The sequence below is a fragment of the Anopheles marshallii genome, chromosome 3 (assembly GCF_943734725.1).
Source record: "Anopheles marshallii chromosome 3, idAnoMarsDA_429_01, whole genome shotgun sequence".
In the NCBI taxonomy this organism is placed as follows: Eukaryota; Metazoa; Arthropoda; class Insecta; order Diptera; family Culicidae; genus Anopheles; species Anopheles marshallii.
The window spans coordinates 28733006-28751237 of NC_071327.1; the positions used below are offsets into that span (position 1 = coordinate 28733006).

General features: G+C 42.5%; 1 protein-coding gene across 1 annotated transcript in view; it reads right to left on the reverse strand.

The window, feature by feature from the left end:
- Window positions 1–206: 206 nt before the first annotated feature.
- The window catches only part of LOC128711088 (discoidin domain-containing receptor tyrosine kinase B), a 118292-nt gene continuing 100266 nt past the window's right edge, over window positions 207–18232 (reverse strand). Inside the window, exons 13-17 of the mRNA XM_053805951.1 lie at window positions 17709–17801; window positions 7066–7225; window positions 6834–6983; window positions 1483–1613; window positions 207–231 (exon numbers count right to left, since the gene is read on the reverse strand). Of these exons, the coding sequence (XP_053661926.1) occupies window positions 207–231; window positions 1483–1613; window positions 6834–6983; window positions 7066–7225; window positions 17709–17801 (559 nt within the window). The remainder of the gene's footprint in view (window positions 232–1482; window positions 1614–6833; window positions 6984–7065; window positions 7226–17708; window positions 17802–18232) is intronic.

An 18232-nucleotide genomic window follows, 5' to 3' on the forward strand; every position in this document is an offset into this window, starting at 1 on the left:
ATTACATCCAACACGTCCAGTCGTCGCATCTGTTTTCTGTTTCACCACGCCTACTGACATCGATTTGTTTCGCACCAAAGTTGAGTTTTCGGTTTGTCAAAAGCAGTCTTTCGAAAGACTCTCACTTCAACAGTGGGCTCCGGTTTCGCCCTCACTAGTTTCTGGTTAGCGTTTTCGTTCGCTTGGCCGTCATCAACCGGACTGGATCAGCTAGAACGGTGTGCGGTTGGGCTGCGGATCGTGAGTGTATGTGGGTGTGTGCGGGGAAATGAGTTTTGTGAGTGCCAAGGATTCGATTCGGAAGGGAGATTTGTATGTTCATCAAGAAAAGAACAAACAAAAATACATTGTTTCAGTAAACTGTGTGCGACAGCACGGATTTTGTTGCTCCTTTTATTTTAATTGTGGTGAAAATACTCACTGCAAATGGAAAAATAGAGGAAGAGAGAAGGAATTGAGAGAGAACGATATGGAAGAGAAAATGGAAAGATAACATGTTAGTGAGATGAACCTGGTATTGATCCGCTTTTTCATTGTCATTAAAGTTTGTTTTCTGTAATTGTTTAGAGTGGTGTTTGTGTGCTATTAAAAAAGAAAAACACTTGTAAAATTCACCAAAAAGAAGAAACACACCAATGTTTACCTTTATGTAGGTAGAATGCGGATAATGGAGAAGGTAAACAATGCAAATACTACCCCTGTATACGTATCACACGTGAAAACAGAAAGCAACAACAGCACGAAAAGGAACAGAAACAATGACACAAAATACAATTGCAAACCGAAAAACTCATTTCACTTCTTGCAAAAACGATTGGAAAAAAACAACAAAAATTGTAAACTTGGTGCAAAACTCGACACACAACAGCCAGGTGGTAAAGCGAACACGATCGAACGACAAAAAAGGTATGAAAGTGATGGAAAAAAAGGACGCCGGAAACAATGAAAATCACAGTTGGAAAAAACAACTAGAACAAATCCTCGATTAAACAAAAATATAATTGAAATGAAGTGTGAAGCTGTGAAAAAAAAAAAAAACAGGTCGTTGCACTAATTAAGTAAGCGTTCGCGTAGAAGAAGCGACAGGAAAAACGCACATACACACACACACATTCGTCAAACTGGATTGGGGAATGGAATAATTTAATTTTTTTAAACAATATGCATGCTTTGTACAATGATGGACGTGCGTGTGTTTTTTTTCTCGTTTCTTTTTACATTTAAACTATACTTTCTCCATGCTGGAGGTTCGTTCGTTCGTTCGTTCATTAGTCTCGTTTCCGTAACTCATTTCTATTTGCTTTTGACGACAAAAAAAGGTGCTACGCGTCAAACAAAAGATAGATGGGTGTGCGAGGTGATGATTTCCGCTTTGTTTGTTTCGGTGTTGTGAGTGGGTCCGTGTATTCTTTCTAGTGTGGGTTGTGTACGTTGGAATTGTGTGTGTTGTTTTTAGTCTAAAGGGAAGCATTCGGTTTGTACCCAAGATTTTTCCGCTGCAGGAACAGATGGATTTCGCGGAAGTTTGGCCGGCTCGCCTCGTTACGCTGCCAGCATTCGCACATCAGATCGTAGATTTCTCGCGGACATCCGACGGGAATTGGAAGCAAAATCTGCAAGCACATTGGAAGAATAAACAGAAAAAAACGGTTAATTAGTGGTGAAATTTGAGTTCAAGAAGTAAAGAATTCTACAAATCTGTGGCTAGAATGAAGAGAAACGAATGGCACAAGTTAACGTGTTGCATTAAGCAATTCCCTAGCAAACACCTGTCCGTAGATACAACTCAGCTAGAGAAGTGAAACCACACAGAGGATTTAAAACGCTTCAAACATTACAGTTGACCGTTAACTCAGCAGGCTGTTCCTACGAGTGATTGTTGTTAAAAATTACAAAACTCCCCACACTCAAGTACTAAACTTCCACTCGAGACAGATGCTTGAGGTGGTGGTGACTACCGCTTGAGATGGCGCATTTTTTTATCCTTCCGTTTTGAGTTTGTGAAAAAAAAAAATGTGCCAGTCTGCGAAACTGGTGGAAGAAGCAAACCGGCCGTAACCGACCACTTTATCGTTTTAATTTACCAGTAAACGTGGTGTCCGAATGGAGACGTGCTCGGTCGGGTTTACGCTGTTGAAAAGTGACATTTCACAATTGTGTAATGTTCATTAGAGTTGAAAAGATGAAGTGGGTTTTTGAGTTTCGGCATTCGGGCCAAGGAGTGAGCACTACATCAAAAATAATGAGTAAAACGGAACTTCCGTGTATCGGAAGTGACGAGGATCGAAAAGCGGGGGAAAACTAGCGCACGAAGGAGTGTGTAGCACTTGGAACTGTTACTAGGGACCGGAATTTAGTATTCATTTTTATTTCCACTGAATTAATGCAGATTTTCCGCAAGAGAAGTTCTTTTTTACGCCAGCACAATGTATGAAAATCAGACCAAACGAAATAGTACAACCTAATCCATCGATTGCAATTCAGTGCCGCCGGAAGCGTTTGAAAAGAGCTACATCATGACGGAATGTGTAACATTCATTCCACGTTAGGTCATTGTTTTAGCACTACATCAAGAACCTGTGTGTGTGTGTGTAACTTGCGGAAAGGAACACTCCTCCGCAGAGAGCGTTTGTTGTAATGTGCCTCACAATCAGACATGTACCTGGTAGAAGAAGGCACAAAACAACCTCATACACCCAGCAACCGCCGTCTGTCTTGATTGTTAGACGCGGACGAAGTGTACCACAGGCTGATGGCAAGAAGCATGTCCGGAAAATTCAAGAGGCTCTTGTAAAATCGAAGCGAAAGCGAACACCACCATTCTCGCTCACCGTCAATCAATCGAAATTCGATTCGACAGAACCGAACGAACGAACAGCACACAAAACCATTGCTGCGCTTCCCGACGTCCCACTGCAAGATGAAGGTGCCTCTCCGGTTGACGGTTGAGTGATTGGAGGTGGAAAACGGGTTGCTTCTTCACCATGTCCTGCTTGTACGGGGATGAATGCTTCCTTCTTCGTTTTTTTTTTGTTTCTATTGCGCTACCAACGGTGGGAAGGCTATCAATTTGAATTATCGCTGATGAAGAAAGACACTTTCACTGCGATGGTTAATACAGGAGTGGTTTGAATTTTGTATCATCCCTCGAAGCGGAAATGTAACTGATTTCCAATAAAACTGCTCGCTGGTGGTAAATTCAATGATAGTTTTATTTAATCATTTTACATTTTTTCGACGGTACAGTTGTACGAACCTTGCGAATAACCCGCAGGTTTTAGCTTGTCAGCACTGGTGCTTCGTGGGATAAGGACTTCACTATTTGATTGGAAAAGTAGCAATTCCAGCAGCAGTTCATTAAGTCACTCTGGACTAATGTCCGTTTAAGTGCAGAACTGAATATTTAGGATGTTGACGAAATACATCTTAGTCTTACGACTCATGAAAGGACTCTCTAAAGATTCTTTCCTGAATTGCACAGAGGGTGGTCCATAGATTCATGTTGTTTGAAGGTTGAATTCTCCCAACTCTACACCAGAGGGAATAGATCATATCGGGATGCACGCTATATCGTTGTTTGTATGCAACAGAGTTATTTTACAAGTATAGTATTTACATCAGCATCATGTAACATTGTACTGTCTACTGTAATAGCTCAAGTTTGTCTGAATACGTTGGTATTACAATCTCATGCGCAATCATTCATCTTGAAATGCAACTAAAATGCCATTTCGTTTCCCATGTAGAGCTTATTATTGTTTGACCTTATGGCCTTTATAAAAAAAAGCTTGCAGCGTACAAAAAAATTCCCTTCTTGCGTCGGTTTAAATTCAAGCGGCTGTAAAATTGATTCATGACTTAAGCCCTGTAGCAACTATGAACGTCATGTTTCAGCAAGAGTTCATCAGCCAAGTGCAACAGAGCGTCACTTAATGCTCATACATAATTAACCTTCGTGTTTATTGGGGCATGTTAATAAGTTCACTTTTTCCGTACCGCACCATCGTTACCAACGCGGTGCCTCGTCGTCCTGAGGCTTCTTGACAAAGTGTTGGGATGGTTTCTGCCTGAATCATGCATCAGCTCTTCCGGTGAAGCTTTAGTGAGCGTAATGGAAGGACAAATTGTTTTGCACAGTTTGTGATACTTAAAGTTAATTTCCAACTCAAGACAGGATGTGTGTGTGTTTTGCCTCAGGACGCTTTCCACGGTGAATTGCAGCCCGGGGAATTTGGCATACATAGTCGTGTACATGTAATTAAGATCGAACCGGTTGCATCCGGGATTGCATCCGGTGGAGTAGAAAATCATTCCGGTGTGGTAGCGATCCGATCGCATTTAAGCAATCGCTTATTTGTGGAGGTTTGTGGAAAGCCTCTTTCGGCAAGAGCTGCGAATAATCATTATTCATAGTGTAATTTAATATTTATTACAACGCCAGATTGTGCGTGCGCACTTGGGTTCAAACCTCAGCCGACTAGGAATTGTTTCGAACGTGCATGCTGTTGCGATTAGAATTAAACCAAACCCATCATGGGTAACGGAACCCCCTAGCAAACGGGGCCAAGACGAAAGCCATGGGGGGGCATTAATGTGTGCCATATTCGTATGATTGACGCCTCGTCAGGATATCTGTGGAGTTTGGGGTAGCATAACGAGAGAAACGGCAAGAAGATTGATCCTTTCCGGCTGGTCGTGTACGTGTGTTGGTACGTTTGAATTTTAAGTCACCACATCGCCTTCTGGCACGGTTTTCGCTGAAGTGATGCCTTTACTGTGCTCGCTTCCGAAGACGTGACACGGGGCGCGACATTAGTCATTAATATTAATTACCTGATTAAAGTTTCAACCGTTCGGGTGGTGGTACTTTCTTCACACGACGTCACACCACAAACCGAACGTAGAAGGGTTGGTTGGGCACTGGCTGGTGCGGCAATTAAACGCTACCAACGCATCTTGTGCCGCTCCAGATGATACAGATGGTGTTTTCTTTTATTTTCGGCACCTTGGCTTTCACTCAACGAGCGGCCTCGGGAACTGCGTTTGGTTGCGTCAATCATGGTCCCATTCTTCATCTCAAGCAGAGATACAAGGATCGCAAGGATCGCCTACCTTTAATTTCCCACCGCGGCGTCATAAATGTGTGACGCCATTAGGGATCGCAGCATCGTTTTGCCGACGCCGCTAAACGGGTGTCAGCCTAGGAACGCAAGACACATGAATTTCATTACAGTCAGAACCTAATAAGCGTGATTATTTCTCGCGCAACCCTCACCCGAAGTGAGAGTGGTGTTTGAACAAATGATGAATTTAATTATTTTTACACTTGCGAGACACACAAAGGATGCTTCCGGGGCGATCCGATTTAAAGTACGTCACTAAGCTGCCCGACACTACCACTCGGGGTTTTGATTCGGCAAGGGTTGCCTCCGTGCCGGGAGTATACGCTAAAGCCGTTTTGTGTATTGCTGCTTTCGATTTAGAATGGTACGCCTGTCAGGTAGCCGGGAACCGTGCATGGATTATTCAAGGTTCATCATTCATTCAGTAGTGCTAAGGAACCACATAAACCGGCTTTTCAAAATAGGACAAAATTACACACATTTGACTGATGGGTCGAGTGTGTGTATGTGTGTGTGGTCGGTATCATCCCTGCCGGTAAATTTGAGGCGTAGATTATTTGGGGTTGCTCGAAAAACACACCAAAGCCAACCCCTAAATACGTAACATATGATGTCAACGACGTGTGGTTATGAATTATAAATGTTCAAATTATAAATAGCTTCGGGAAAATCCTTCGCTTCTTACAAACGTTACCCTTTTCGGTGTGTTTGTGTGCTGCTCTTATGTGACAAATCTCTGATATATTTAACACATACCGGATGTCATTTGGGCATGGGTTTTGCTCAAACTTTCTCAAAGGACACGATTAATTCGATGAAAAACAATCAATTACGGTTCTCGTGAGAACAAAACAACAATTGTGAACTACTTTTACTTATATTTTAATACTTTTTTTGTGGTGAATACTTCTGACATCCTGATCGACACCTTGAATAGCTTTATAATGAATGAAGTCTCACGATCGATGTTCATTTGTATAATTTTGTACATACGGAGAGCATACTGCCAAACTGTTGAAAGCAAACATAATATTTTATTATGCTTTTCCTTTTTTTAATCTTAATAAACGTCCAAGTACAAATCGTTAATTTGCCAAATAAAAAAAGGACACCATCTTCATCTACAAATTGTTCCATAAATCTCCTCAAATGACAAATTGTCAACGAAATCACGTTCGCTCAAATATGGTTCACGTTTACTGTTTATTTTTGTAAAAACCATCACAGAAAGCTTATACAAACACATGAAGGAACTGTAACAAATACACCGGGACTGAACATAAAACGAACCATTTTGACGAAGTACATTTTTCGTGCATTGAAACCATTGGTGTTCCCATGTACATCACGCAGATGGAATGATAATGTTCATCGACATGTAGTGGTTGGAAAATATGACAAAACGTTGGATTCCCGGTTGCTGTGATTGCTCACTGGACGAATCGTCGCCCAACGGCAGCCATTATTCGATCGCACAAAGTACGTTTTCCAATATTGAGTGGTCTCTTTTGTTTCTAACTTTTGTTTAAATACTCCCTTTTTTCTATATGCTGTGATGCCGTGACCAGGAAATTTTAATATTTGTATCGAAACCATGTGTACTTTTGTAAGAAAGTTATGTACGAAATGGAACCATAATTGAGCAGTACCTAATTCATCATTGTACATGTTGTTAATCAATCTTGCAGCAGCTTCATGCAATTTACTTACGTGTTTCTTGTTGTCCTGATACATATGGCCGATGTTTTCGATCACCTTGTCGTCGCTCAGATTCTCGAACGGTTGCTCTCGGGCGAAGGTTAAAATTTCCCACAGCGTTACGGCAAACGACCAGACGTCCGACTTGGACGTGAACTTGCCCTGCAACAGGAACCACAATACCACGTATGAGAATCGGAAAGCAGAAAGACGCGCTTGATCGGAAGATTTCTTCCCTACTCACCATTAGCACGCTCTCCCAGGCCATCCACCGGATCGGCATTGGTTGTGATTGTCTTCCGGCACCTTCAAGGTGGCAGTAGTCTGCAGGATATGCTATGCGATTTATCACAGTTCCTAGTGTACAGATTTTTATCTCCAGCTGTGGTCCAACTAAGCAACTCCTGTGGGTTGAGCAAATAGAAAAGAATAGAGAAATATGTTTAAAATAAAAACGCCATTAGTATAAGCACCGCCACAACGAGAGACACACATTTGGGTAGATACGAATCAGGAAGGGATTTGTAAAATATTCCAATTGCTTTTCAATCGCGCAGTTCGCGGTTTGCGGTACAATTTACCAAAAGCCCACTCATAGAGCCCCCTATTCAAACCTTTGAGGCTTATGATGTGCGCGGTTTTCGAATTGCTCTAATCGGGAGTTTTACGGCTCAATCGTAAATACTCGGAACCGGTTTTATGTGGCTGTCTGCCGCCAATTTTAACTCGTATGGTACCTTTCGCTTACATCCTCCGCAGCAAAATCGATTCGTGGGGAGTAAAAACCACTCTAGACTCCTCGGATGGAGAACGGAGCAGAGCTGTATAAATCAACTACACTCCAGATTAATTATTCAACGCTGCCGACTACTGCCATAACTCATTCCCAAAGGAAGTAACCGTATCAATTTCCTGCCCTGCACTCCAAACCAACTATGGACGAGTGGCGCGCGGGCGTGTGTGCATGGTCCTAAATGTTTCACCGGCAGACCAGCTAACTGGCCTCCGATTCATGCCGAAGCGAAATGAGGCGAGGTTTGAGCCAGGCTGGCATTAAGGGCTCTCGTTCATTGGATTTTAGCGTACGGCTCCAGGGTCGATTACGTTTGAAAATGTGCAATTTTATGTCTCCCGATTCACCTGGTATCGTTCATCACCTTCCGATCGATGGGTATCTGTTGCCCACTTTCCCATCTCTCTTGCAAGCTCGGGTTCAAATATTCGCCTCGCCATCCGACACACGGGAAGACGTAGATGGTTCTTACACTCGCCGAAAATCGCCTAATAACCACTCGTACCCGTAGGGGCACTCTGCAACAATGAACAGCACACACCGTTTATATAATAAATTAAATCCTAAATAAATAAACGCACTTATGCACATCGACATTCCATGGTCGGTTCCGTACGTTGCTTCGGTCAGCGAAATGGTCGACCGTTACTGGAAACGGAACTACATTGGAAGAATCTGCCCGCATTGGTAACGATGGGTATGAACGCATAAACTGCTGGTAACCATAGCGTCCCGGGTTGTTCGCCAACCTTTCCCGCGTGCTGCGGAGTAAGAAACCGATGAGAAACCGGTGGAACGAGAAGGGAACTTAATTTTAACCCCCAAAAATGCAACATCGTTCCGCAAACAGCGGCTTCCCTTCTGTGGCAGGCGAGTTTACATTTATAAATTATTGGCCACCTATCGGTTCGGTCCGATGTTCCGTTGTTTGCCGTCGAACTGGGCGACTCCATCGATGCGGTTCATAGTAGTGATGGCCCCCCTAAAAGCTGCATAAGAGATTCCCGCAAAACTTGCAACCCATTCGAATGAGCGCAAATTGGCGCGAAAATATAATTTCTGACTTTTGGAAAGGCTGCAAAGTGGAAAGCATTATTTAATGTTGCCTCCTCTGAGTCGGGGCTATATGTGCCGCTGGACTTATTGCGATTGGTGATCGGAATTGATGAAGTAATGGGGAAGATAATTCCACTACTTAAGGGACGGTATGCAAAAATAGGAAACGTTTGATTGTTAATCAGATCTCGGTTTTCAATTTACGTGAACTATTCGTCATAATTGACAGCTTTCGATACGTTCGTTGACATATGAGAAGTTTGTAAAGAATGTGTTAAAAGGGTCAAATGCTTACAACGAGTGAATAATTTTATAAAAGCATGAATATGATATAGTGCGCCAACAAGTAAGTAGTTGTAGTAAAGTAATTTTTTCAAATATTTGACATGAAACATGTAGTATATTAGACAATACGATCAATCTTAATAAAGTTGTAATTTTTTTCGACCTAAATCATGGCAAGATGTCAGACACAACAACGTCATTTGCTGGAAGTGCTAGTTCTATATCGTTTAAATTATCAGAACATCAGCCGAAATGTATATCAAATAGATATTTTTTACTAAGTGCAAAATTCCGTCCACGGATTTTCCCGTCTAAGGGAATATAGTTGGAAGAACTTAGGATAACTCCGAACATATGTAAAAACCCAGTAGGCCGTCTCCTTGGACACATTGTCAACAAGTTGTAGTTTCTGATGTTCAATTCTTCGACAATAACCTTTTTATTAACTTTTACACAATAACACCACAAATAATGGGGAAAAAACACGAGCAACTTACATGTACACCCAATATTATTCAAGCAAATAAATTCAAACGTTAGGGGATGTATTTAGAACTTTTATATTCTTATATATCGTACATAACGTATCGTCAATATTGATGCTGATTGGGAATAAAATACAGTTTAATTATTCTTTATACCGAAACAAGTGGATAACGTAATTTATTGGGTGAGTGTTGTAGAACATAAACCAATGCCGTTGGGTTCACCGACCACGGAGAGATTCCATAGTGGAAGCCCCATTTTCGGTCCTTTTAATGGTCGAATGCATCATCACCCTCGGATCCCGTGCCCTCTCATGCGAACACGCCCAGTCGGAAACCGTCCGTTGCCGCCATAAGGCCGGCGGAAAAAGGACCGACCTGCGACCAATTCCTGCTCTGTTTGCATTTAATTTCGCCACTAACGATGGGTTGGCGATGGGTTTCGCCGCCCAACCTTACCTCCGTTGTCACCCTGCGCTTCATGCATTTTTCGCATTGCATCCGACACGCCGACAGAATGCAGCAAAAGGCCCCGGACCCGGAGACCCGGTGCAATATTCTTGATTGGATATTTTATTATCGCAATCTACAGGCATGAACGGAGATGAGATGATCCCCAAACCCGGCTGTCTCTTGCCACACTATCCCGGCCACTTAGTTGTACCGTTGGAAGGTTTCTTTTTTTCTGATTCGTTGTTGTTTTCTTTCCCCTCCACCATCGGTCCAACGATGTTGCGCGTTGATTGTTGTATCTCACATCTTTCCGAAAGCCGGTGATAATGTCCATATGTGCGATCCGCATTATCGATCGATGGTAAACTCAAAGTAAATGTGGAAAGGAATGGGTACACACATAAAACCGAACATATCGAGCAAATTAAACTCACGAGCGAACTTTGCCATCGCTTTCGTTTGCCGTTGACCTCGGAATGAATTATTAAAATGAATTATGGTAAGGTTTACGCGCACACTGTAGATTATTGAAAGTAATCAAAACAAATGATGCAAACAGTGTGAGCGTGAATCGAATTGGTCTTTTTTTTGTAGTTGTTGCTCGTTTTATAGCTATGTGTGGAGCTGTTTTTCATACGCTAAACGGTTACATGACAGTTGCGTAACTTAAGTAAATTGATAATACGGTCTGTTTATCGGAGGGTGGAACTAAGCCATCAGGATTGCAGTGTGATGCAACGTATGCTAGGAAGATATCTTACGTTAGCGGACGGAAACAGGCTTTTAAAATATTTAACTGAAATGTTTTTCGATTTACAGGTTTGAGTTATAAGCTCAAAAATATTACACGTTATATTAAAGCTCAAAAGGCTATAAAAGCAACAATTACTCATTGGCAAAGAATCATTAGTCACTCATATTTGCAATGCATTCAACCAACCGAAAGTTTAAGTTGATTAAATTTCTGTCTATTTTAACCACAAAAAAACTGATGGCACATTATTCCTCTCTTCAGCAAGGAATGGAAACAACATTTTAAGCTGCACTATTGCATTCATAATCATAAGTTCCGCTGTCACGGAAACGGATATGTAGCTGGTGGTGATGCGGTTAATTGTATGTGGTAAAATTGTCACATGTCAACCGTGTCGAGGCACTTGTTTCCCGGACATTCAGGACATTCCTGCTGCCTTTGTGGTTCGGTATCGAACTCGTACACCTACGCTTTTGTGTGTGTCTGTGTGTGTATGTGAATGGAAAAATGCAATAAAAAAACAATACACAAACGCTTACATTCACTCTATTTCTCCGTTACGCATTCACAAATATTTCTTTGCACAAGAAGAAGAGTAAATTTTTCAAATTGCGCGAAATGACAGTTGTCAAAATTATACTGCAAAAAAAAAAAATAACCCGGAATGCTCTGAAAGCAAATTGTTTGAGTGGCAAAATGGAGTCACCTTTCTCGCGAACGAACAATTGCACACAGCTTTTCGTACGGTGGGGTGATGTGTGGCAGAACAGTGTGAAAACAAAGGGCAACAACGAAAAAAACAAAAACCTTTGTCATGTTGCAAATAAATAAATTATTCAAAACCCATACTATCCCGGTTGTTTGTGACGCGAACGGAGTTTAAACCACCATGTTGGTAAAAAAAAACTAAAAGCTCCCACACACATGAAAGCTTTCCACATGTTGGATGGAACAATGGGTGTGTGTGTGCGCGATTGGCAAGTGGTTTGGCTCGACAAGGAAATAAGGGTTGGCGTTGAAAAGTGACCGAATGTCCGTCACTGGGCAACTTTTTTTTCTCTGACGAATCCTGTGTTTTTGCTACCGCCAGGTCATTCAGTAGTGTCTGAATAATGGAATGAGTTGTGTAACCCAGATGCGATCCGGGGAAACATTGAGTTACAAGGGACATGCATTATTGCATAGCAAGCCATGAAAAAGCAAAAAAGAATGCATTATTTACAGATAACGCTCATATTTAGCAAAATTCTAACTGATTTAGCTAGAAAAGCTCAAAATGGCGCTAATGCTTACTTATCTATGTGGTGCAAATATGTAATTTAGTATTGGAGTAATTTTGGCTTAGTAAGTTGACTTTACGAGTAGTTTGTTTTGATTGAATTTGTGCTTAACAAAGTCAAAAAATTGGCAACACTTAAAAAGATGAAAGGTACTTCAAAAATAATTGGACTTGTCATGAGCATATCAAAAATATTATTTGGTCCCAGTGGAAATATCGGTCCAAAAACACTTCCCACGAAACCAATCAACAGTACCGCCATCAAATTGACACAATTCAGCACATTGCGCGTTCGTCACTCACCCGTCAACAGGTTGCCACCCAAAGCCAGTGGTACATTATACATACATGTTGAAAATAAAACTGCATTTTTTCCCATTAATCCAGCGCGTGAATATGACGCACTCGCAGAACCAGTCGGTCAAGATGACGCACAACAATACACCCGCGATGCGAACTTCAAACGAAGCGCATTGTTCGGACGGAATGGAGCCTGTTGAATAATTTACACATTAATTCGCACAATTCTGAAGAGCGATCGTGACGGGGGAGTCCTACACAGTGGCGTTTTCTTTTTGTTTCCTCTCGTGGTGAGATTATATGTTGCCAGTGTGATTGCTTGTACTATTTTTCCGTGAACAATATTTTCCCCGCCAGCAACAGTTGACAAACCACATCCGAAAATAAAAACGAGATGGACAGGTGAAGCACTTGGACGGTAAATATACACCAGTAGTGCTCTCGCAAACACCGCGCGCGTGGACGACAAATTAGCTCCATCCGGTATCAATGGAGGTGCGTGAATTAAATAAAAAGCCGATAGCTAAATAATAATAAAGCCTTCGTTAGCGATTGGCACTGTGGGCATGGAAAACCGTTTAACCAATACGCTGACGATGGCGGATTGATTGATCAGTGATGGAGATGGGTGGTGTGTATGGGTACAAACACTCTCCTCCCCAAATTTCCCATTTGGGGATGGTGCAAAATTGGAGTGGTCGAAATTGCAGCAGGGAGTTCTTCTCGCGTGGACAACCAAACTGTCCCCGGCAGCACTGTGGGGATAATGCATCACACACGCGCGCGCGGAATGACAGTGATGGATGGAGTGATCGCCCGATGCTCCAGGCTGTGTTGTGTGTGCAAATGTTTTACACACTTTTAATTCGGGCCACCTCAGTCAAGGTGTGTAATTGATCGGAAAATGGAAACGACAGACTCATCAGCCTTCACTAGCCTGCGGGATGGTTTCGCTGTCAATAGCAACACCTGAGCCAAAGCAACCTGCTTAATTTATGGACAATAGTTAAAGCTTACCTTTAACGCGTTTAAGTAATGCAGCACATTTCTTTATCTACTCACATTGCCAAATGGTGTGTTTGTAGTGTTCTACTGTTGCTGCTACCTACCCAACCACTAAGCCATGTACCGTATGTGTGTGCCGTTGCTAAGTGTCATAAATTTGAGGCTTTACGTCTTCACTCTAATCTGCGCGTAAGACCCCACCAGCAGCCAGGTTGGCGCGGAAGGATACTCGACCCGTGCGAGGGATTTGTCAAGGGCATCCGTTAAGCCGTGGTTGCAAAAGAATTATCGTCGAGCATTATCGTGAGCAGCGTTATGGTCACTTATGGGCATTACGGTACGATTTGCTATCGATGTCGATGGCCGGATAATCGCTTGCTCTGAAGAAGTGAACATGTACACACCCGGATGTGGAATTTAATTGGCCATTCTGGTTGGTTGGTGTTTTGCATTAAACACGAATTAAAGTCTCTTAGTTCGCATATTTTTTGTTAAAAATATGAATAAGTAATATCTAAGCTGCACTAATTTGGCAGATATTTTGGAAAAATAGCAGAAATTGGTCTATTACTTCCGATTAATTGGGGAATCTTTTGTTTATTAAAAGAGTGAAACATTTCAAACAATTAAAAACCTACGCTACAAGGGCAATAGCAGTAACATGCGTGCATGCGTAATAGTGATTACATAATTTATCCCTTACGTGGTCAGTTATTTACACTCGTCGTTAAACAAACCGAATGTCCGTGGGGTTCACCACGAAATGGTCATCTCGTGAGCACTTCAACTCAATTACTCCATGTACCGTTAAAACAAAGGGGGAAAAGGCACCGAAAGAATACTGTTATTAGTTATCGTTTATTATGCTGACCGTGAGAGCGTGGGGGCTCTCACACCAACGATATAGTCCTGGGGGAGGTGGTTGAAATATCCATCTCGGAAGTACTGACTGCTGTTTTGTTTTATTTGGCCAAACCAACCGACATCCCTTTAATGACCGTTGAGTAGGGATTAGGATTTAATTTATACGCATACGGTGCTATTTTCGAAGGGAGCAAAAAACACATAAAAATGAAGCTTTTTGTGTAATTTGTTGATTGTAAAAGGAGTTTTTGATTGTAATTGGAGAAATTGAAAGAGAAACCGCAAAGAAAAAGCCAAAATTTAATCCCTTTTAGTGAGGGGTCAGAATTATGATCGACCTGCCACCTATTCCATCGATCCACTGTTACAATAAAATGGTTCGGAGGGCGTCAAATTTGAATTTTATTGCAACGGCAACGGGGAAGCGTAAATATGTGGCATTTTTATGCTGATGTTACACCGAGCCGTGCAGCGGGGGGAGACTTTGACCTTCCATTGCGCCAAATTGCCGGGTGCCAATCCATTGAAATCAACGCACACCATCACACCTACGGTGGACGAAAACGCGGTGGCCATTTTTGTTCGGTAGGATGATTTTTATTTGCTCTACGATTTATGATTGCTTGACACGGCATCGTTACATGATCGGTACACCCTGCTAACCACGCGGAGTGCTGCGTTAGTTTGGGGAAAACTATGCGGAGCGGAGATAAAATTATGGCATGAAGCGGCCTCTGTTCGGCAACACAATGGTGCGGGGCATGCATAAGGACACACGGTACTGCTGGGTTTAATGAATAATGTCGTCTAGCTGTGGTTGACAGCACTTGTCGCTAGGATGTCAACGATTGTTGCAGTGTGGTTTATTTCTAGTCTCGAGTGTTGATCGTCTAAATCCTGTCTGCAGTGAGCCAAAGTACATTGCATACTTGTTTGTACATTGTTTATGGTTTCAGTCCTTAGTGAAGTATTAAATAAAATTATAAATAGGAGTTCAATAATAGCCGTCAGCACGTAATGCGGTTGATTCTTTTAGATTAATGAGCTTTAATGAGTCTAACCTCTAACTCTGACAAAGACTGGAGGGAAATTAATTCATCTCTAGGGCACTAAAAATATTAAAACTATATGAATTATATGTGTTTCTACATGTCGTGAGTATAAGAACATGAGCTCTGATGTTTATAATAAATTAAGCTCTTTAGAAATGTGCTGTTTCGTTAATACTACCAGTATAAAAAATGAAACTTCTGAAAAATACAATAAATTCCTTTAAAGTTCTTTAAGCCCTTTCAACAATTTATAAACATTATTTATTGATGTAAAACCTTGGAAGGAACACTCATCCAACTGTTTTTTTTCAATTAACAGGAAAAATACTATGGGCCCTTCAATTTAAGGAACGATTGACGTTGAATTGTATGAAACTGCTACATACAGTTTTACAGCACGACCTAAAAAGCGATTAGAAAATAATTTTCACACTCAATCTGCCATCTGCCCTAACATATTCAAATGTTCTTAAAACACTTTTTACATTTCCCCAGCCCCGCATCTGACGTTTCCCTTAACTACAGGTTGCGGAATCTTTGCTGTCATTTCCCTATCTGCTTTTTTTTTCCTTCGAGCGCATTCTTTTGATTTATCACGCCGCTGAAAGCAACATTCATTTCTCGTCTGTCGCCGGAAGTTTTCCATTCTTCCACTTGCACCCAAAAACTCCGGTCCGAGAATTATGATTATTTTCCCGCCCATTCCCACCACCTGCACCCCAACTTGGGGTCTCGATTGTGCTAGGTTTTTTTCCCCCGATCTTGCCACCTTTTCAACGCCTGTTATGCCACCGCGCAAGGATGCCTAGGTTGTCAGGTGACGCGAGATGAATGGACCTCATTATGTGGGCATCCATTCGTTCGGGGGGCGTTGCTTGCGTGAAGTCGCGGGAGCAGGGTGGCCATCATTATGCAATCTGTTGACTTGAAGAGAATGGTTGGCAGTGAAGCAGAAAAAAAACGAGCGAACCATCCCTTAAAATCCTTTGGCATGGTGCCCCATGTTGCGCTTTTTTTGTCGTTGGTGGTTTTTGTTTTCCTTCTACTACATCCCATTTACACGAGGTGTTGGAATGGATATTCGTCGCCTTGGTTATTTTTTTTGTATGTGCTGACCACTCTAGATGGAAAGCACTTTTCACCGATTCACCTGTCCTTCGGGTGGCGTGGGTGTGTGAGGTGAGAGTGACTTTCGCTTGAAGCTGGGAAAGGTAGATAATATTTGCTTTATTTCTACCAACACCTCCATCGCGTGGGGCTTCATCATTCCGAGAGCTTTTACCGCCCTCGGTAATGATTATGATAGTGATTTATTTCCGTCGACTCAGTTTCAGCCACGCTTTCTCTCTCGTTTTCTGCCCTCGGTGGGGGTGTTCACATTTATCAGTGCCGGTAGGTGGTAAATAAAATTGGAAAATTTTCACCATTCACCCTACATTTTCCTACCACGCTCCCCACCCGGGTTTGGTAAATCCGTGGCGATCATCTTGCCACTTTTCCCCGTGACAGACTCACGGTGCTTTACCAGTGTTCTTCAGCTTTGTGAACCCGACGCTTTTGCCCGTCAGCCGTATCGGAGAAAACCCACCGTGGGCTTCTTTGCTAGTGCTGCGATTGATAACCGACCCACTTGGGCCCCGAAACCATACCAGAAGCTGTTTTCGCAGCCACCCAGAACGACTCTTCGCTCTTTCGTCTCCCTTCTACTATCTGTCTCTCTCTTTAAGGACACGACGGTGTGAAAAGTGCATTAGCAAATCATTTGAATAAATAATAGAGTTTGTGCAAAGCGGAATCCATTAGCCCTTCGGGTGCACATCGCCCGAACCCAGGGGAGAGGGGAGGAGGGGAGATTACCCAAGACCACCACTCGACTACCCCCTCGGACCGGAAGATGGGATGTCTGCCCTTTTCGGGTGGGCAGAGCCCTTTTAAGTTGATTCCCAGACACAGGGGACGGTGCAGCAGGTCTATCGAAATGGGTTGGAATGGTTGGAACGGTACCGAAAAAACCGTTTAGTAAATCGACACGGTGAAAAAGGAAAAGAAAATTGTATGCAAAACGTCACACACACAAGCAAATGTAGCAAATCTTTGCCGAGAATTCGTTTTTAACTTCCACAATCGGGGAGGGTTTGTTTGTTTTCCTTCAGAATGCTGGAAGACTGCTGGTCTGGATGCCAGACGGAAAAAACAAACCAATCGAGAACAAAATGGTAGAGTTCCAGCGTGGAGCATCTAAATGAATACCCACTCAATATTGAAGCTGTGACGCGATTTGTGCATTTCCCGTTTTGCAGCTTGGAAGTTCTAATGCATGTCGACTTTGGCAGAAGTTCCTGGTGGCGCGATCGGGTTGCCAAACCCGATACCATTCAAATTAGACGTAATTCAATCCTGAAATAAACAAGCTCTCCCGCTTCGGTGTTCATGCAATCACAGAGAAAATGTTAAAGGAACTCACTTCACCCCACCACCCCAGTTGATTGCATTTCAAAGCTGCTTTTGTGTTGACAAACTAATAAGGGAAAAGTGAGCAATTGGGGCAAACATTTACTTACCTTGTCGCTAGGTCACGGTGCACTACATTCATCTGCTCTAGGTATTTCATTCCGGATGCTATTTGAGTGGCGATGTAAATTAAACACCCGTAACTGAAATCAAACGAAACGTTGTTATTAAAAAGTTGCCTCCATACATCGGATAAAGAACATCATCAAACGCTTTAAGTGTTTTATATAGTCTTATCGTAGCAAAACCATCCTTTTTGCAAAGCAGCTCGGTACAGCTTCTCGCTGGGAGGCTACCGGCAAAACTTCACTTCAACGCTCAATGAAACGATTTATTTGTGGTGCGGAAAAGTGCAATTCCACTGGTGTGCCGGCTTATGCTGTGTTAATGCCGCTTCACAAGCCTCTACTTTATCGCACGCTCGGAACGCTCAACACCAAAAACACATATCTTGCAGTTCCACACCGCTAACACCGAACGATAGCCCGCACTGGGGAACTATCCATTGTCATAACACCGTTGCACTTCCCCCGAGAGTGTGCGGTAGTTTCATGTGGCAGGAATAAAAAGTATT